Source organism: Ascidia mentula, chromosome 1 (genome assembly GCF_947561715.1).
Source record: "Ascidia mentula chromosome 1, kaAscMent1.1, whole genome shotgun sequence".
Lineage (NCBI taxonomy): Eukaryota > Metazoa > Chordata > Ascidiacea > Phlebobranchia > Ascidiidae > Ascidia > Ascidia mentula.
This window is the reverse complement of record NC_138566.1, coordinates 23001853-23022029: the sequence shown is the minus strand read 5'-3', so window position 1 is coordinate 23022029 and position 20177 is coordinate 23001853. Positions and strand designations below refer to the sequence as shown.

General features: G+C 39.4%; 3 protein-coding genes across 3 annotated transcripts; 1 reads left to right on the top strand and 2 right to left on the bottom strand.

The window, feature by feature from the left end:
* Positions 1-657: 657 nt before the first annotated feature.
* On the bottom strand, positions 658-3217 carry LOC145915690 (stearoyl-CoA desaturase 5-like). Its single transcript, XM_083002746.1, has 7 exons — positions 3189-3217; positions 2697-2842; positions 2252-2382; positions 1687-1892; positions 1489-1535; positions 1120-1299; positions 658-900 (listed from the first exon to the last, which is right to left on the bottom strand). The coding sequence occupies exons 1-7, from the start codon at positions 3212-3214 to the stop codon at positions 707-709; spliced, it is 930 nt and encodes a 309-aa protein (XP_082858872.1). The 5' UTR covers positions 3215-3217; the 3' UTR covers positions 658-706.
* Positions 3218-4631: 1414 nt separating this feature from the next.
* LOC145915706 (acyl-CoA desaturase-like) lies at positions 4632-9274 on the bottom strand. Its single transcript, XM_083002747.1, has 7 exons — positions 7243-9274; positions 6789-6934; positions 6441-6571; positions 6066-6271; positions 5725-5771; positions 5093-5272; positions 4632-4886 (listed from the first exon to the last, which is right to left on the bottom strand). The coding sequence occupies exons 1-7, from the start codon at positions 7260-7262 to the stop codon at positions 4705-4707; spliced, it is 912 nt and encodes a 303-aa protein (XP_082858873.1). The 5' UTR covers positions 7263-9274; the 3' UTR covers positions 4632-4704.
* Positions 9275-10904: 1630 nt separating this feature from the next.
* LOC145915642 (solute carrier family 35 member F4-like) lies at positions 10905-14670 on the top strand. Its single transcript, XM_083002743.1, has 9 exons — positions 10905-11030; positions 11148-11246; positions 11330-11528; positions 11946-12165; positions 12248-12379; positions 12732-12921; positions 13138-13227; positions 13576-13770; positions 14374-14670. Exons 1-9 carry the CDS (start codon positions 10958-10960, stop codon positions 14433-14435), a joined length of 1260 nt encoding a protein of 419 aa, XP_082858869.1. The 5' UTR covers positions 10905-10957; the 3' UTR covers positions 14436-14670.
* The last annotated feature ends 5507 nt before the right edge of the window (positions 14671-20177 follow it).

Sequence of the window (20177 nt, the reverse complement as noted above, 5' to 3'; positions counted from 1 at the left end):
ATGCCGTGGATACTTTATCTTACATAATGGAAAAGAGAATTTCATAACAAAATATTTTTTATTTCGCCCTTTTTGACCATTCTTATGTTACTTAATAATCTGTTCTTCTGGCAAAAGAACAGATTATTAAGTTACAATATGCCTGGCAGCAACAAAAACATTATATTCTTATGTTATTTACCCCATTCTAATCAAAACTCGATTCTATTTGAATTGATTGTTGAACCAGCCTACTGGAAATTGAACAATTATATAGGGATTAAACCTCCTATCCGCACCTCAGTTGCGTGTACAGGTGGACAGACAATTTAGTGGCAACTTGCCAGCATGTCTCTGTTTAAAGTCATTGCGCCATCATCGAGGCAAATTGCCGCGGTAACCTATACTGCAGCCTGATCAGGTCCAAAAGGGCGGTTTAAATTGCCATGGCGTTGGCACTAATTCGTGTTGACTGTTTCCGCGGTTGCCTAAAAATAAGATAGTAAACATGACCTTTGTAAGAAGTTTTGCCAATTTTTTTGCTACAGGTATATTAATAGGAAACTCACCCACCACTGAAATTCACTGATTCGTTTTTATTTCATAAAGTTTAAATCGAGCAAAGAAGAACATACAAACAAAACAAAGGCAAAAATAAGAGCATTGTAAGAGCAGAGAAATACCAAAGTCTAAGAGAAATACCAATGTCTAAGATAAATAACAATGCCTAAGTCTGAACCTCTTCGCCGGTTCGTTTGATCCGCGCAGCCAACACACTTGGCGACACCTTGCGACGATGTGTTGCAAGACCGATGAAAGCCATAAAGTCAATGAATGCGGTCGTGATGTTGAACTTCATCCCATACTCGCTTGTGCTGTAGTCGTACGGAAACACGTGATGGTAATTATGAAAACCTTCGCCTGTACAAAGTCGAGATATTTAGCAAGGTTAAGCAGGATAAGTTCTATTTTAGGCTTATCATGTCACCAAGTACTTGAGTCGGTCAACAAACTGGTTTTACGGCTTTTTAAGGGTGCAAGTATAATCATGCCCATAACAAATGCCTGCAAAATTTTGGGATAAACTGTTATTGTATAGGACATGATAAAAATGATAAAAAATCCCAAGTTCAGACTAACCTGAGGCGAAAATGGCGACAAACATGTTCTCTGCTGGGTTAATGTTTTTATCATAAGGTCTGAATCCCCACATGTGAGCCACGCTGTTCACCATCCATGTGCAGTTGAGAACGACGCAGTAACGAAATAGGCACATGAGATACGACATCATGAGACCTTCTCCCCAAAGCAGTGGAACGACTAAATACAAACACGTTAATGAGCATTACAATGAAACCAAGCTGTATTGAGATGACACGAGGTTCGTGTTGTCTAAGTCGACTTTTTTTGTGAAATGTGATGCCCATTTAGCGGGATTGGACGTTTGTGCGTTTGTTTTGTATACAGCATAAAGGGCTTGGGAAACGTTACATCTTTTAACATTAGTACCTGTTGGAAAGACGAAACAGAGGGCGAGGCCGACCGGCGCATAGTTTCTGCAAAAAATACAAAACAAGAAGTTTTATACGGCAACATTTTACGGAATTAATTCTATTTACGATAGAGCGCGGTATTATTTTCAGTTTAATCCTAAAAATAGAGGAAAAACCACGTTCGAAGTTTAGTATAGCGATTAAAAGTGCCAACCTGTGTTGAAACATGACCACGGGATCATCGTAGAGGTCACTGAGGTCGATGGATTTTCCTTTGCGCATCACTTCCGGGTGTTTTTTTACCAGCAACCATCCGATGTGACAAAAGAAGAATCCCCTGTTGGAATTGTGAGGGTCCGCGTCGGTCTCCGAGAATTTGTGGTGACACCGGTGATCACGTGACCATTCAAAAATCGAATTCTGCCGAAGAAATTTCAAAATTAGTGAATTTGTTATGTGAGGCCTTGGATCACCATTTTGGTTGGTTGTCACATTTCAAGAGCGGAAAGCCTTCGCTCCAACTTTATCATTTGAACTGATTTTGAAAGCATAATGTAAGCTTACGAGAACAGTACATGTGCAGAACTTAGACAGATATATTGGTCGATACTGCAGATATTTGAACAATGTATACATTGACCAATCCGCACTCCCAGATTGTGTTATTTAATAATGGTCCATTAAACGTCTGTCTTTGCTCTATTATCGTTGGAAAATTAAGGAACACGGATGCTCTTACATAAGCATCGTATATATCATGTGGTATACATCGAACCTACCTGAAAAGCCATTGAGTTGAACGTGGCGAGTAGGATTCTGAGAGGGAGCTTGGCTTTGTAGGACTTGTGCGACCACAAACGATGCGCTCCTGCAGTTACACCCACCTCCGACATTACGATGCAAGCAATGGCTAAAACCATTTTTATACATAAGGTTTATATTCACAAAGATAACACGTGAATTCAAGTCCAGCGTGGCGGTGCATATTTCTTTCAGCGTACTTTCTACTTGCATTACCAAGAAATGGCTCAGTATATTTTTGTTACATTTTAGAGAAGTAAACGTTATACTGTGCAAACAGATCAATTTATTGTAGATAATGTCTCACTATCGTTCCCGCTCATCCCTACTATAAGATCGTCCTCACTGAATTATAGTGGGTTGTTTTGCATAGGGTACAGAATTTGTGTAGGTTAGCATAAGCGCTTGCTGGCGCTTACTTACTCCATGTCATAGTAAGAGGGATGATTGTGTGAACGACAGTTAACGTGTAGAGACTTGCGACATGCAGGACGGCCATCAGAAGTACGTTCCTCCAAACTATCTCCATTCGATAATCGTCTCCGCCAATCGTCGCCGACGCCCCATTGCTATGGTGCACACAAAACTCGACTTTAAAAAGAGCTTTCCCTGATATTAGTAAACTACAGCACGTTGACTTTAGTTGCGCTTTTATGGCTGGTCAGTCTCAAACCATTCAAAGGGTTAGAAACGGTAAGATTCCGATTATGGTTGGTATTCAATTTGCTATGCGTTTTCGGCGCTCGATCGGTTTGTACGGGTGAGTTGAGAGATGAAGCCAAACGATCCGCTACATTATTCTCTAGTTTTTGCCACGTTTGGGTGCCGTTAGTTTTATTTTGACCATGCACTATGTTAAAATGTAGTTTTTCGTCCAGATTTTTGAATTGATGTAAATATGTATATGTTACGTACCTGATTTGATCTCCGTGGTTTACCATTTCAGCCAGAACTTCTCTTTCACTAAAGTTAAGTTCAAATGCTGCAATGTCAAACAAAACTTTTAATAATTTTTTACCTGCAGTTTTAACAAAAACTATTAACTTTGTACTGTAGCCCGATTTTCCTTCAAAGCTTTTAAACTATATATGATTACGTACGAGAAAGTAACTTATTGATTTCGTAACTATGAAAATTATACCACATTGCTATGCAAAACGTATCATAACTATGTCCCAACGCCTTATGCTGCTAATGCGACACTGACAACGTACGAAGCAGTTACAGGATATATATACAAGTCCAGCACTACCACCGCGTAGCCTTCACGGCGGTGCGTGGTCGGCGCATGGCAAAAACTACAGGTTGTCAAGGTTGCGTGATTAGAAGTATAAGAGCCACTTCCCGTAACAAGCTGTCACTTAGCCAATAGTGAGCAGCATTTTAGTGTGAATGGGAACCCTGTACCGGTAAGTCGTAGCATAGCCACACAACAAATGTTTGTTTGGCCTTGGCAAGTCGAAAAGTCGACAAAACATCGGCACGTCAGCGCTATGGAATTGAAGGCTTTTCAGGTTACATGCTCTTGGCCCGAGGCTACTTAAGTTGGACCAAACCGCAATTTGTTTTTCTTACCTTATCCAGACACGTGACCAACTTCACGATGAATGTTTGCTAATTGTGGTGGAATCATTGCTACAGTTTTGCAAAAATGGACAAATTGTTCTTCTATTCCTAGTGTTGTTATTATTTGTGACTGGGCGTCCATATTTTCTGGCCATTTCTTTTTTATCCAAACAACGTTAAATGCAACAAGCCCTTTTGCTAAAAAAGTAATCTTGTTAACATTTGTGTACATTGTAGCACTAATGAAGGTAAATCCTATTCCTTTTCCACATCGATAGCCGCCCTGTTCATATTTAACTTCATAATCCCAATACTAGGCGAAGAATTGTGAGAAATTTAATTTTTATTCATTTGTCATAAATTTTTTGTAAATCCCTACTCTACACAAACAATATTGACTCAAATCCTGACTCATCTTAGCAGGGAAATCAGTGGAGCGTGTCGCGCATCGCACTAAGATTACTTTATTTCCTTTAACGTGGGAATACTAAACGAACTTCTGCCTTTGTTATCGTTGTTTGATTTGATCATAGCTTCAGTGCGAAAAAAACAAATTTACAGACAAAAAAGAATCCTGAGGTCGTACTCGACACGTTGCTTAGTAACGTGCGTGATTTCTGTGTCAACATCCCGGTCATGACATTTTATGTGCACAAGGACGTTTGCTGCCTCACTACCTCAGTTTAACAAGGAAACTCACGTATGTTCATTTAAAACAAAATTGGGTGTAGGCCCTTTCTTTTGCAAATGTCGAGATTAAGACGTAGCAACCAAAAATCTCACTTCAAATCTTTTATTACATGTATATCAAAGCAAGCAGTATAAAGACGGCAGCAGCTACACACGTGACACATTATCCGGTCTCTCATTGGCCGGTTCGCTTGATCCGCGCAGCCAACACATTTGGCGACACCTTGCGGCGATGTGTGGCGAGGCCGATAAAAGCCATGAGGTCAATGAATGCGGTCGTGATGTTGAACTTCATCCCGAACTCGCTTGTGCTGTAGTCGTACGGGAACACGTGATGGTAGTTATGGAAACCCTCTCCTAGAAACACCGTTGGATTCAATGTGTTACACACTAATTTTTTTTTATCATTTATTATAATAATGATTTACAAGAAATATAAACGGTAAACAAAAGGGATATACTACGTTTGGTAAGAGAAAAAGTACACATACTACACATTTTTGCTCCCGCCTCAAAAGCGACTAAAGTTTTACAAAAAATGCTTGTTGGACCATTAAACGTACCGATGGCAGCCAAAGCCACGAATATATTTTCAGCTGGTCTGATGCTTTTGTCGTACGGTCTGTTACCCCACATGTGAGCCACGCTGTTCACCATCCAAGTAAAGTTGAGGACGAAACAATAACGAAGCAAAGACATGAGATACGACATCAACAAGCTTTCTCCCCAAAGCAGCGGAACGACTAAAATACAATAAATTTCAATGAGGAAAAACAAACAAATTTAACAGTTATAATGTTGCTGTTGCTGCCAGGCATATTGTAATTTAATAGTCTGTTCTTCTGGCACAATAAAAACGTTACTTTATCAAGCGTTAGTCAGCGTTATATTTTTTCGCGGTGCAACGTTTTCTTGGTGTTGGTTGTGTGCTGTACCTGTACCATTAACCTGAGGAAGCCTTGTTGGATAACAGGCGAAACGTCGGTTAATATAGCTACGTTTTTATTGTGCCAGAAGAACAGACGATTAAATTACATTGAACACTAGTTAAAAATGGACACATTTATTACTAATGCGGGTCTAATTAAAGCAAATGAACTTTGGCACTAAAGTCATTTGAATATTGAACGCAAGCACTCTGAACGCTTGTTATTTAAAGAACAATTTATGTGGAGAGAGTTCCCCGTATACCGACCTGTGGGAAAAATCAGCCACATCAGCAGAACGGAGGGTAGGTAGAACCTGAAACATATACGCATGGTCAATGTGATGCTAAGGCTTATTCAGATTGAGTGTTATTAAAATGGGTTGAATCAACTGCAACAACTATAAGCATGTCCCAAATTCATTGAAAGGCTGCTTTCATAACCTGGATATTTAGGTCTCGTCGTGAAATTCTTGTAAACAGTTTAAGCAAAACGAATTTGGCTTTTGGCATTTGCTCCTAAGTTGTTTTTGACACAACTACTGTACGGTTGTTGTATATTTATCGAACTTGTCCTAATACAATAGTAAAATTCAGCATTTAAAACCTACTTGCGCTGAAACATGACCACCGGGTCTTGGTAAAGGTCGCTCAGGTCGACGGTTTTCCCCCTGCGGGCAACATCCGGGTGCTTTTTGACCAAAAGCCATCCGATGTGACTGAAAAAGAATCCCCTGTTTGAGTTGTGGGGGTCGGCGTCCGTTTCGGAGAATTTGTGATGGCTGCGGTGGTCGCGCACCCAGTCAAAGATTGAGTTCTGTGAAAACCAGAGGTTAAAGCGGATATTCAACGTGGAGTTCAATGAAAAATCAGAACAACAAAGCCGTCCTGTTGAAAAGACCTATAAACCATCAGTGACCTTGTGGTTAAAACTATAAAATTGAGATCAACGCACACATAGTTGTTTTTTATGAGTTTGTGCAAACCTGCAGTGCCATGGAATTGCAAAGGGCCAAAAAGATGCGAAGCGGGAGTTTTGCTTTGTAGGATCGGTGCGACCACAAGCGATGAACACCCGCAGTAATTCCCAATGCTGATAGAAGGAGACAGATCAAACCTGCACGTGCAAGATTTTTTTCAAAATTTTACCTCATAAAAGATTCTATAGAATCTGAATCCTTTTGTTTGCTTTTATTTGATTGCAGCAGAAAATGGCCAGTCTTACCGTTACACGAATTCTTGTGGAATTCCTTTAAGTGCAAAAGGATATCTTTTAAACAATTCGCCTTTGTGACGAAAATGCATAGTTACACAACGCTACTGACTATACTTACCCCAAGCAATTGTAAAAGTCATCATCTTATGTAGCACAGTCAGAGTAAAGAGGCAGGTTACATGTAGGATGAACATGAGTATGACGTTCCTCCAAATGATTCTGCGTCCATGCTTCTTTTTTTCTGGTTCCTGCGTGGGTTTCTCTCTGATGCAGCAATACAAAAATAACATTTTGGAGTCAGACAGGTTTGAAGTCTGCATCCTGTTTTGAGTAGTTCTATCGTTTATCATAAAGCAAATACAGACCAATTAGAAGTTGAAGCGTTTTAAAGAGAGCGTCGACTGCAACGCAAACTTGTTCGATTGGTTCCAAGCGACTCTCTGATAAGTTCATGAGCGTTATCCGCACGTGTCAAGTGCACCAATAAATGCAATTCACATCAAGGTAATTTTACACATGGTTACGACACATTAAAAGGTTGCTCTTTTGTCAAATGTCATACAGTTACCTACCCTGCAGTGCCGTTTTCCATTTTATTTCGCGAATTGTTGAAAACTGAATATATTCAACTTTGTTCCTGTTTTCTATTGTATCTGTAAGTGAAAAAGAATCAACAATTACACCACACCGACTATAATGTATGCCCTACATGACACATAACGATGGCAAACACGAATTGGAGCTCGCCGATGAAAAGGCTAGCATTCAAGCAAAAACGTTCTTTGACAGATACAAGTCATCACGTTTAACTGACATTTCTACATTTAGCGTTAGTTCGCACGTAGCCCGGAAACGAGTATTATTTGCCACAGCTTTTCGCGACGTCATGAATCGTATATTTCTGCTAACAGACCACAGACCTCTTGATGTATGCAACAGTTTACCTGCCAAAACACTGGATATTTTGTTTGATACAAATTTACACATTTACTGTAACATTTTCGTTGGGTTTCTTAGTGTTTAGTCAAACAGTTTTTCCTCCACTAACAGCCGTTATCGCGACGAATGACCTACGAAGTTATCAATGCCTCGCGAACACTCATAAAGTAAGCCCTGTCAATGCCAGCAGTTATTGGCAATGCCGAGATTGAAGTGTAATTAAGGACGTCACAACTCTGGCTAGATTTCGGACTAAAACATCTGCGTAACTTTAGAGTTACGTGTACTATGAAACACAACACGCCTGCAAAAACAAATGCGCAAGCCTGTTTAACACGTTTGTTCAAGATAAAACAGTGATCTGCGGTTATAGCTTACATTAGCTCTCGTTCTGTAACTACATTACCATATACAGTACAGTTCCTCAGAATGGATAGTGTTTCGAACCTACAAATATCAATTAAAAATGTACTGCTCTTCGTTTCAGACGAAACGTCGCAAAATACAATGCGTTTATGCCAGAAGAGCAGTACATTTTTAATTGCAATATGCCTGGCAGCAACAGGAATATCCTACAAATATCAATTATCGCGCAATATCCTGTTCACCATTTGCTGTTAAGCGCGGCGTTTATCGATGCGAATGTGACGCTGATGCAATGTACTAGCAACAAATTATTCTGGGTGTCAGAATCAGTGTAGAACGTTTGCTATCAGCGTAATCACCTGAAATTTTACAAACTATGTTTTACCAGCATACAAAAACAAATGCGCAAGCCTGTTTAATACGTTTGTTCAAGATAAAACAGTGATCTGCGATTTAAAGCTTACATTAGCTCTCGTTCTGTAACTACATTACTATATACAGAACAGTTCCACAGAATGGATGGTGTTTCGAACCTACAAATATCAATTATCGCGCAATATCCTGTTTACCATTTGCTGTTAAGCGCGGCGTTTATCGATGCGAATGTGACGCTGATGCAATGTACTAGAAACAAATTATTCTGTCAGAATTAGTGTAGAACGTTTGCTATTAGCGTAATCACCTAAAACTTTACAAACTATGTTTTACCAGCGGAGACACTAAATTGGTAAATTAACCATCCTCAGCAGTGTACAGTGAACAATAATGAACCTGCACAACACGTAGCAACCTTTAGTAGTGACCTGAACCGCGTTACACGAAATTCCACAAAGTTCAGAGTCCGCCGTATTCCAAACAACAACTTCACTTCCTTCCAAAACTCGTATTTGGACTTTGGAATCTTTGGTTACTTTTAAAACGCGCGATCACGAATTACGTCATAACGTCGGGACTGAGTTAAAAATGCAACAGAACGGTGCTATTCTCACACTATCGAATACAGACTGTACAGACATTTTCATGCCCAGTAGCAGAAAACCGCACTACTGTACCGCGACAAAATCTCCGACATATTGTTTACAGCAGCATAGGTGACCGACATTCTCCAAAATAATACGACCATTCAAACGTCACAATCTTCTATTTCTTCCTCAAAATATTTGATCGCCCACTATAATTGATGAAACGCAAGCTCGGTGAAACGGTTTAGCACTTTTTTTCCTGTACCAACGCAAGAGGGTAGTCAAGGTCACCTTCTGTTTTGTTTCTTTCTTTTCTTTACAGGTTTGGAAAGACGTTGTACGGTTACGTTTTCAATCCACCTCAGTTGCCTTACGACAAAGGTAAGCTCGGCAAAGAATTGACGAAGACAACGCCATCTAAAGCAAACAGACTACGCTTTCTCCAAACACAATTTTCTATTCGAACTGACGCTAGACTTCACATCTCACCACGCTTGAACGAATGCAAGCAAAATGCGTCGAAAGGCTGAAGTCAAAAAGTTTCTAAAGGTCTCGTTCTTGGCGTTTGTAAGGGAAGAATGAAGTTACGTCCCCTCTTTTATGTGAGAAATCAAATTCGTTTCGTCCTATCGCGCCATTTCGCAACCACAACACGTCACCGCCACCAACCGGTGATTGTCGGGTGATCTGAAGTAACCCCAACCCGGCGTGACCGACAATAACCTCGTGTAAGCATGACCGCCAGTGAACCAGAAGCCTCATAAAAAGGATGACCACAAAATGTGTGCTATGATTTTTTCCATGTTTCTGCAGCATGTACCACATTTTTGTGACGCTGCATGCATATCAAGTAAGCTGAAAAATAGGATTGTTTGTGTAAGTATTTTAAGTTTAATAGCAAACATTTTACGAGCAACGTTTAAATCAAGTGGAAGTCATGAATTGTATCAGGTTCTTACTGTCAGAATAAGAGTAAAGAACCCCTCACCTTGTGAAAATGGCGAGCTTGAAATTTACAATTCGAAAGTTATTGTTAATGATAAGAATGACTCGGCACTTCCGAATGACATTGCATAAACCCAAACGTTGTTTTTGCAAGGATCACCATGTTACGTAATTTCTTGGTGTTGTTTGATCAAGGCAAATATTAATCAGTCAAATGCATATTGCTTCATTCCAAATAATTAGGCTAAACGCCCATGTTCGTAAAATTAAGATTTCGCTTTGATGATCTTGTATGGAGATATCGGTTGATTAAATCTATGTTTGCTCACTGTCAGAAGGGCAGTAAAATAAGTTTATGCCCTGCCATAAACATTGTGAAGTCATCCATGTACAATAGTTATGACAAATACCTAGTGGAAAATTAAACTGTTGTTTGTCGTTGTAGACTTTGGACCCAAACGCCTTACCATGCGGTGACGAAATCATAAGGCCCTGAAAGCCTTTTTCTTTTCCGAAAGCGTTCGAACGTAACGCACGAAAGACAATTCACTTCTCGTGCGATATGAAAGCCGACACAGCGCCAAAAGTCTGGGCACGCGTTACGCTTGAATGATTATTACTTCGCATGAGTAGTTTCGCCGGTTGTAAACAGATGTTTTTATAACATGCCGGTAATCAAGAAGTCTTGGCAGTGTTAGTTTTGGTAAGATTTACACTTAGGTAATCGCAACCTTATATACGTTCATTTATGTAGCCACGTTTGCTTCATTTGTAGATTTTGAGTACTCAAAGTGGTTGAAAAGAACACAGTGAAACGAGCAAATGTGGTTAAGTTAAACCAGCTACTTTGCTGCAAATGTTATACTTGCAAAATGTTAATCTTAATACTTTCTTGATTCTTGCTGAAATTGTGGCAATATAACAAGTTTTGCAACATATCTTATGGTTTACTTAATTCCCACTTCCCAGTAGTTTTGCCAATGCTGGAATCACAGTTATTAATTATATCCAAACATTTGCTTAGCTATCATAGTATTTGTAGATTGACAGTGTTTAAGAAGCAATTATTAACACCATGGCCACAGACGAAAAAGTGTTGGACAACCAGGAAGTGTTTTATGAAAGTGGGACATCATTTCATGAAACAGGTTGGTATTGTAACCCTTTTAACACATTACAACATGTTGTATTTAAATAATTTCAAATTATTTGAAATTGAAAAATGTCTAATGCAAACAGAATGAACTTATCTGCCTTTGTTTCAGAAAATTCTACACCGAAACAAACAAACAACGAAGAAGAAATGCTATCAAATGGGGAGGAAATTGGTAGACCCGAAAATACAACAAGAAAAACCTTGCTTGGTTAGTTATTAAGTTTGTGCAAAATGATCCAGTTTTGTGAGTAACAAACCTGCTACCAGTAATTTGTTATTGCAAATGTTCAGGTCTTGTTATCGTAATTTTTCTTGCCATCTCCTGGGTTGGAGCACAGCAGTTTGCACAGACTGCCAACACATCTTCCGACTTTCATGCTCCATTTTTTACTACATGGTTCTCAACATGTTGGATGGTGCTGTGCTATCCTGTTTACTGCCTCTATCTGCTGATTGTAGCTAAAGGTGATGAACGAAGAGATATGATTAAGTAAGTCAGAATTATCTTGGCATATTAATCTGTTAATGTATATAAATTTTCTGGTCTGTGTTTTTCATGTTTTAATATCACAAGTTCCCATTGCATTTAAACTAAAACCTTACTGGGCATGTTATGGGATAGTTTTTTTGCCTACTTTATCAAATGATTTAAAAATTAAGAGAATAGTTTAAAATGTTTGAATGTAGATGTTTTATACTTCATGCCAAATTATTGCTAGCATCGTTTTACATTAATTTATATGAAATGTGAAAAAGGAAAATGGCTTAGGCAGTAGTAGAATAAAAAAATAAAATAAAAAAGTTGTAGATACAGATTGATTTTATGGGTAGAAATGAATTTTCCATTACAGATTAAAGCTTGGTGAATTTTTTCATTAACCTTATTAGCAAATTACCATTGTTTCAGACAGTCTCTTCTGATTTTTGGGCCAGAGAATGTGAAAGTACGTCAAGTTTTGACCATCATTTTTCCCTTCAACATTGTGTGGATAATCACCAACTACTTGTATGTGTATGCATTGACATATATAGCAGCTACTGATGCCTCCGCAATCCTGTCTTCCAATGTGGCTTTTGTTTACGTTTTCTCTTTCATCTTGCTTGGAGAAAAGTTCTACTTTATCAGGGTAATGTTTAAATGCATGCCAACTGTGTATTAATCTGAAATAAAGGTGTAAATATTATCAAATTAGCAACATGTATTTGTAGATACTGGCATCACTGACTTGCGTAGCTGGGGTTGTGTTGTTTGGTTATGCAGATGGATTTGGGGAAACCAGTAACATGGCTCCTGGAATAATTATGGCTGTCTTTTCTGCATTGGGTGCTGCTGTGTACAAGGTAAAAATATTTGCAGTAATTTTATGTAAATTTTTGTTGTTAGATGAACTTTAGTGAATTATGAAATGCGGTTAATTATAAATAAACATGTCTTGTCCATTGTTATGAACAGATAGTGACATGTAACAATATCATGAGTTAATACCTTCATGGGCCTGTCAACACCTCATCAGTATCAAAAGCAACTGATTACAGTCCATTTTTTCTTTGTGTATTACGTTTTTGCAGCTGCAGAAATTTATCAATGAAAATCAGCTGTTAGGTCAGAATAATTTAAACCCTTTTATCTGCTTTTTAAAGTTTCCTGCAATTTAATGTAATTGTTTTTCTTACCAATAAATTCATGTTTCAGGTCGTGTTTAAGAGAGTTGTTGGCAATGCCTCGCTCGGACAGGTTTCCCTTTTCCTTTCCTTCCTTGGAGTAACAAATGCTCTCTTCCTGTGGGTTGTCTTCCTTATTCTCTACTTTGTTGGATTGGAAACCATAACTGCTGATAACATTCCATGGAATTACTTATGTGGCTCCTCAGCCTTATCACTGGGTAGGAATTAAAATGTGAAACATTTCCAATGACTGCTACCTAATATAATGTATTAAAAACCATGCGTCAAAGTTATGTTTTAACTCATTATGTGACTGCTGTGTTTGGCATGAGAAAAAGAATCAAGATGTTATCGTTTGTTTCATTGGGTAACTTTATTTGTGCTCAAAATTATTAGTTAATCCCAGGTCGATAACATACTGCTATTTGTTTCAGTGTTCAATTTCCTTGTGAATTTTGGCATCGCTTTCACTTATCCACTTTTCATTTCAATTGCGATGATGTTGGGAATACCTGTAAATGCAGGTAAGTCAGAGTGTTGGTGTTTTTTTTGTTAACTATATATGATTATGACATTAAGATATTATATGCTTCATGTAAATATGCACAATAATATGCCATTCAGGTTGGTAAATGCTTTGCCAAATAGATAAGAAAATGACCAATTAACAGGCAGTTTTAAAACATCTTTGTTTCATTTTTGCACATCTTTAAACTTACAGATCACGTTTTGTGGTGTTGATGGTCTTATACTTTAAAACGTATGTTGGCCTTCAGAACAACCAAACAGTGACTTGTTTGCTTTGCATTTAATAGCAACCTTTCCGTCGATTTCATTTTGGGTGCCAGCAATAAAACGTGTTTTTCACACAGCTGTTGACATATTGTTCCGCGGAGTGATGTTCAGCGCACTGAGGCTGGTTGCTGCCCTCCTAGTGGTCATTGGATTCTGTTTCATGATGTTCCCGGACACGTGGAATCTACCCTTCCATCGTGTGTTGGGTTGCAGCTCGCACCAGAGATGTTACAGCGGCGAAGAGCAACAGGATGAGGACGAGGTGGCTATTGGTGGGTGACCCAACTCAAACACGTTTGTTTTGTCCAAATTGACTCAAACACGTTTGTTTTGTCCAAATTGACTCAAACACGTTTGTTTTGTCCAAATTGACTCAAACACGTTTGTTTTGTCCAAATTACGAGAAATACGGGTATGTAAAGCAGGGAAATGTGCCCTTGAAGAGGAAAAAATGTACTTTTTGTTGTTGAACAACACATGTGGTCATAGTGGCCAGGCCTTTGCGGTAGAAATCCTATATTATGTAGGCCTTGGAGCGCAACGAAAACTGTTTCAGGTTGACAGAACATGCACTTTTCTGTTTTCACAATATCAGACTTTTGTAAGCAACGTTTTACCGATGCTAGAAACGCTGGTTGTAAGCAACAAAACTACTTTTGGTGTTATTCCATCAGGTTTAAATTTATTTCGCCTTTCGAAAATGCAAATATTGGCTACAATGGTCATTAACCAGCGTTTCTAGCATGAGTAAAAGACGAGGGAAGAAATGTTTAAAACACATTTGCCAAAAATGTTTTTCGTGAAACTTTTGTGTGTAAGCATACCGATCTCGTTGCAGTGAATTCTTGAAAACCACCAGAATTTTTGTTCTGCAGCATACAAGGGCGGGTCTATCAAGCCAGAAGAGACAGACAGGTACCAAACCGAAAAAGCATGATCCCATTGCAGCTGGTACAATGCCAGTCGCTGTATATTCAGAAGCTTTTGTTATGCATGCCACCGATAATTCACGCCTTTCAGTTACGGTCGCTTGCTTTTTTTGTCAATTTTGGTGTAATGAATTTTCATGGATTTCCAAACTTCACTTATTTATTGTGCCTGCGTATTTACTATATTTGATTGCGCATACGTTTGTGCTACGAAATTAGTTCCAAAAATAAATCTTTTTCTCTGTGACGACACAATAGCTTGGAAGCAGGCCTGAGTATATAAAGAGAACAAGATGTCAGTCATTTCGAACTTCTGCGCCGTAACCTTGAAGAAAGTCTTGTTAAATGACAGAGGATAAACAAAATCTAAGTTTATCAGAAGGACAGTTCTTATAATCGTAAATCAAACAACAGGTGTGTGCTGTTATTCTTGCTGCCCTACGTAGTAATTAATATGAATTGTTCTTCTAGCTCTTAAACGTTAGTTACAATAAACACTTTCGTAACCTTAGTGCCAGAAGAACCCCTGTTAACTGGTGCATGATTTGGGTAGGTAAATCTTGACCCTTGTAAAGTGTGTATTGTTTCGTGGCAACGTAACGTTTACGCTTAACAGTACAACTTTGAACTGATTCGACAGTGCGATTTATGTTGTCGCAAACATACAATCTACACTAGTGAACGAGTCCGGCAGTGGGCGCCGCTGCGCTGATGTCATTGACGACTTGCATTGGAGATGGGCGACTGCTGGCAACGTCTGTCAAGGCGCTCTAACCATGTACCAGAGATAAAACCTAAACGGGATTCGTGGACAGCAACACATGGGGAAAAATTCAAATAGCCTGCATCCTAGCGTGCATGAATGGATAGATTGCTTCAATTTTGTTGCTATAGGACAAAAACCAAGTTTTGTTGCGTTTCTAAAACTGCAAAACTGCAAACTGCAGAAAATTGACCACACAATCAAACAAAAGTGTTCCAAGCCATAATTAACAGGCATATAGTCTGCTAAGTTTCGCTTCCTGGTACTTTTTAAAAAGCCGACACAACGTGTTGTTTCTTCCGCTAGATGACGCTGCAGAATTCAATGGCATCTATCACTTGCACAGCTTCGTAGTCAAGTTTAGCTTATTGAGTCATAGTTATAAATGGCAAAATATTGAAAATGCTAATTTGCAGAGGTTACCTCGGTAAATTACTTGGTAGTTCCAACCTGGGATAAAAGTATTCTATCAAGATTTTTAAACTTAACGCAGTTTTTGAGACGTACAATGAAGTCTGTTTGTGACGTGATATAGTAACAGGTTTGTGAAGTCACAAACAATCATGTCAGTTGTTGTGATGCAATCAGTATAAATTCACATATATGTTTCACTTGCCCAACAACTTAAGGGATCGTTAAAAAACAGCTCAGGCACACATAAACAGCATTTTTTGCCCCTGATTACCTGTTGCATTCAGACGCACGGACGTGCCTTTATTTAGACATAACCGCAGCAATAAAACGTCACATAGTTAGGTGTTTTTCGGGTGGTTGAGTGTTCACAAGTAAAAACTATAGCACGGCGCACAAACATAACTGATTGCTCTGTTTTGTTTTTGTATTGTGTATGAGCGAGTAGAAAGCGCGCGAAACCGGATGCTGCGCAGGATGTGACGTAGGCGGCAGCATCTGCTATGGCTCTCGGCGCGGCCATTTCAATGTTAGATAAGGTGTCATGCGTTATATGCGCGCAACCCAGTTGCAACCTTACTTGGTTGTGACGCAACTTGGAGGTGTGTGGCGTCATGCAGTCACTGAACAATTACTGAAGAACCTGTCCACTGTTTGTGGAACAGATGGCAACATTGGTGTTTTGAATCATGCTGATTGGTTAAATGAGGAAATACTGTAGGAGCTAAATTGCCTGCTAGACTTGAGGCATAAACTATCGTTAGGAAGTACTTTACTTGTTACTGCTGTAAAAACGCTAGGAATACGAGAGTTGTGACAAGTACAGTAGGTTTGACAGGATGTTTACGCTATTCAGATGCACCAGCGTATTTTTCCTCTGCAACCTGTCACATACACACTGTTTTACACAAACCGTGCTATATAACGTTGCAGCTAAGGGGCATGTCTTTTGACAGCGCTTTACCGATCGAGATGTTCAAAGGTTTGAATTTATGACAGAAAATTTAAAGGAAGCGTTATTGCAGTTTGGTTTTCTTGTCATTATCCGCCTTTCAAAGCATTATTCGACGTTTGGTTGGTCATTTTTGAAAGTGGTTTGCTCGAAACACGTATGTTAGTTCAGTGTTAACAGCGGTATCTTTGGTGCTAAATTTTGACTGGTAGCAGAAGGGAGATAGACGCCAACTGAATAGGATTCCATAAACTAGGGTTCAGACTGTTAATGCATATAACGCCACAACAAATAAGTGGATCCCATCTGAAACGATTTGTACAAGACGTTTGAATCCAGGAAACGTACGAGGCGATCCTGTCCCGACCAGTTGCAACATGACACTAAAGTAGTGTGCATGTGGGATTAGCGTAAAAGCTAAGCAGGCCGTACTGAAATTCGCTATACCAACGTGACAGAACGTAGCTGATGCACTGGATGCAAGGAAGTCGGTCGATCATCAACAATTGTCGGTCTGTATTGGCACCAGCGTAATCTTTCACTCCGCCAGTTAGGCTGTTCAACGCTTATCCGTTTCTATTGGTTCGGTTTAGACTGTCACCTTGCCAAGTGGGAAGGTACTTCATTTTCGTGTAGGCGTTATTGCGAGGGTAGTGTGACGTATCAAACCGTAAATAAAAAGGTAAAAAACATCATATGGCTACGCACAATCAGGTTCACAGCTACGACGAAGTTATTTTTCACACTCTTTCTCCAGAATAAATAAAACACTAGATTGGCAGTTCGTTCCTGAAGTTGTCAGTCATTTTGTTACGTAAACTGTGCTCTTCTCACAGCGAAACAATAGTCTGTTTTGCGCTTTGTTGTCTTGACGGGAGTTATAATGCACTTGTATACAGTATGCTGATGGAGGTTAGCTACATAGCGTCAGTACGACGATCGCTATATTTTTCCGGAAAATGCTAATTTTGCGTTAGCAACTTGGTAAAGTATATGCGGCAGTTTTTTGGTGAAGGAGCGTGTTTTTTTTGGAGAAGAAGCGTTTTTAAACTTTAAAATATTTGGGTCAAATGCAACCACATATAATTTATTTTCGCATTTTCTAAACGTTTTCGGACGAATTTTCTTCTGAAATGTTGGCGGACGATTAAAGGTCGTACATCAAGTGGCGTCAACCTTGCAAATATGACTTGGGTTTAGTTTGCATTTTTTAGCGGTAGTTTGTTTTCAATGCGTACATTGATTTCCCGTTGACGTCACAGAGGGACAGCGATACGCGGTGTTGTCAATTAACCGTAGCTTGCCTAACGATCGTTATCACGCAAGTAAACAGTTAATCAATACCGTTGCTAGAGATCCACAAGAATGTCGCTTCGATTGGTCTCCAGGTTATACTTTTAGTTTTCCAAAATATTTTTTTGATAATGTAAGAATGTTCAATAATGTTATCAAACGCAAAGATTGTTTTATTCACTTATTTAGTTAAAGAAAGTCCACAATTTATATTGAGAAAATGCCGGTCAGCAAACAATATATTCCACTTAACCTATATCTTTGAACGGCAGCACATAGGCCACCGAAACTGCACCTAGATGCCACTGTGACTAACCTTGTCAAGTCAGTTACTGAAAACAGTTTGTTAACAGCACCCACAATTTGACGCCATTGTACTTTACATTTGGTGGACGCGGGAGGTTTGTGTTTTATTGCACGCGGTGTAACGATCATATATTTTCTTCCTCTAACAGCAAAACAAAATTAAAATATAAAACGATAACAAGAAAAATTCCGGATTCTTTTCTAACCTAAGAATTATTGACATCGAGTGTACCGTTATCATAAAATGTAGAGGTTTCAATAAATTGTTTGCATACATTATCAAGTGATGGCAAGATGATTTTGTTTCGCCAATAATTTCTGCCTCACAACCCCCCTGACAACATCCGATACGTCATCGCGTTCGTAACGCATTGACGTAACAATGCAGGCACGAGTTGGTGGGGTGCGTGGTGTCACTGGGGTGCATTGTTATGATTTTTAATGTATTTTGCGCACGGGCCGGTTTGTGACGCTATTGGAAACGGGAACAATGCTGTGGCCTTTTATGAATTAGATCAAGAGTGGGAACTCATCAATGTTTCGCATGGGCAATTTGCAGGCGAGGACACTGGTTATGTTTGACTCTGTCATAACGCCGGTTTTAGGAAATTAGAAAAAAAACAAATTTTTTTTTATGGAAAATCAATTTAAAAGTTAATGGTTTTATCCCATCAACAAAAGTATCATGCAGTTACTGTGATTCATTGTTAAAAATTCATTCATTTTCAATGTACAACTCTGTGCGTAGTAAACTTTATCTCCATTACTTATCATTTATTTTCGTCCCTTGGTTGCGCACTTAACAACGGATGTTTGTTGGTTTCGGGTTTTGAAATACTCGAAGGTGGTGCGCAGTTACGCCATCTAACCTGCTATTTCGTCATCCCACCCTCCGAACTCCGCGCGAACTCTGACTCCTTCAAGTCACGTGGGGCGCAGTGTTGACACTTCCCGTATTTTAAAAGACGCTCGGACTTTGAATTGTGGGCGCGCGTCCAACTACCGGTCACGTTTTTGTGGCGCGGCCGGCGCGTTTACGGCAAAGCCAGCTTTATTACTTTCGGAAGTGGTAGCGCGGGGGCAGATAAATAAATGACGTCAACGTTAGCGTCATGGGTTTTGCATTTAGAAGTGGTGCTCAACCCGTAAGCAACAAGACTGTCCTTTGAAGCTGACCGGATGGACCAAAATAGGAGAACCATGGGTTATCAGTTTTATTCATATATATATATATTCCATATGCCACAGCAACAACCTTGGTAAACGATTAGTATTATGTTGGTGGGAAAAATAATTGACTTTAAACTGCTCTGAACCCCCATTTTATAAACACGCCCGATCGAAGTGATGGCGCTCTTTATGATGTCGGTAAGGGTAAAGAATCCTTTCCTTATCCCTTGTTGTCGGTCCATTTATTTCCCTCGGGGAATACGTGCCAACTCCCAAAGGTTTTTCAATTAGCTTTTTTGATGGAACGGTCACTTCAGCAGAGTTAGGCATTTGCAGGTGTAGAAGTGCATCGACGAACCATTCACCTATGGGATCTCTGTCTGCTTGCTTGTGTGCTTATCAGCTAGGAAAATGCAAATATAAAGTCGTAAACTAACCTGTGGTTAGTGTGGGCATTAATTTAAACCATTCTTTCATTAGGTTTAATTAAATCTAATGCTTGTATACCTTGGTCTTTTTTTGCACAGTTTTCATGCACTGAGTCTCGCTGGTGTTCCGCACTTTGGTGTGTATGCACTTAGTGCGTAACTAGACCAGATAAAATAGCAAACAGTAAGGACCCCGCGGGAGAAATTTTTCTTGACCATGCAAAGGGCTGTAGTTTTCATGTTTTACATAAACATGCCTTCCGGCAATTGCTGCGTTTTGCTTTGTTTCTGCGACAACTGTGATTCTCAGGCACCTCCACACTCGTTTTGTTACGAAGGCCCTTATCAGATTAGGAACCATTGTGCCAGCATTGAAAGTTTTAGCAAAAGCTATACACGGTGATGTAAACAGGTTGCTGAAAGAATT

Coding starts and splice junctions, on each gene's coding strand:
- LOC145915690 (XM_083002746.1), bottom strand. CDS start 3,214: ATGGTAAACCACGGAGATCAAATCAG. Junction 2,843..3,188: donor AACCACGGAGATCAAATCAG/GTACGTAACATA, acceptor TGTGCACCATAG/CAATGGGGCGTCGGCGACGA. Junction 1,536..1,686: donor GTGGTCATGTTTCAACACAG/GTTGGCACTTTT, acceptor TATTTTTTGCAG/AAACTATGCGCCGGTCGGCC.
- LOC145915706 (XM_083002747.1), bottom strand. CDS start 7,262: ATGGAAAACGGCACTGCAGG. Junction 5,772..6,065: donor GTGGTCATGTTTCAGCGCAA/GTAGGTTTTAAA, acceptor TATATGTTTCAG/GTTCTACCTACCCTCCGTTC. Junction 5,273..5,724: donor GTGGCTGATTTTTCCCACAG/GTCGGTATACGG, acceptor ATTGTATTTTAG/TCGTTCCGCTGCTTTGGGGA.
- LOC145915642 (XM_083002743.1), top strand. CDS start 10,958: ATGGCCACAGACGAAAAAGTGTTGGACAACCAGGAAGTGTTTTATGAA. Junction 12,166..12,247: donor AAAAGTTCTACTTTATCAGG/GTAATGTTTAAA, acceptor ATGTATTTGTAG/ATACTGGCATCACTGACTTG. Junction 13,228..13,575: donor GGGAATACCTGTAAATGCAG/GTAAGTCAGAGT, acceptor TTTTTCACACAG/CTGTTGACATATTGTTCCGC.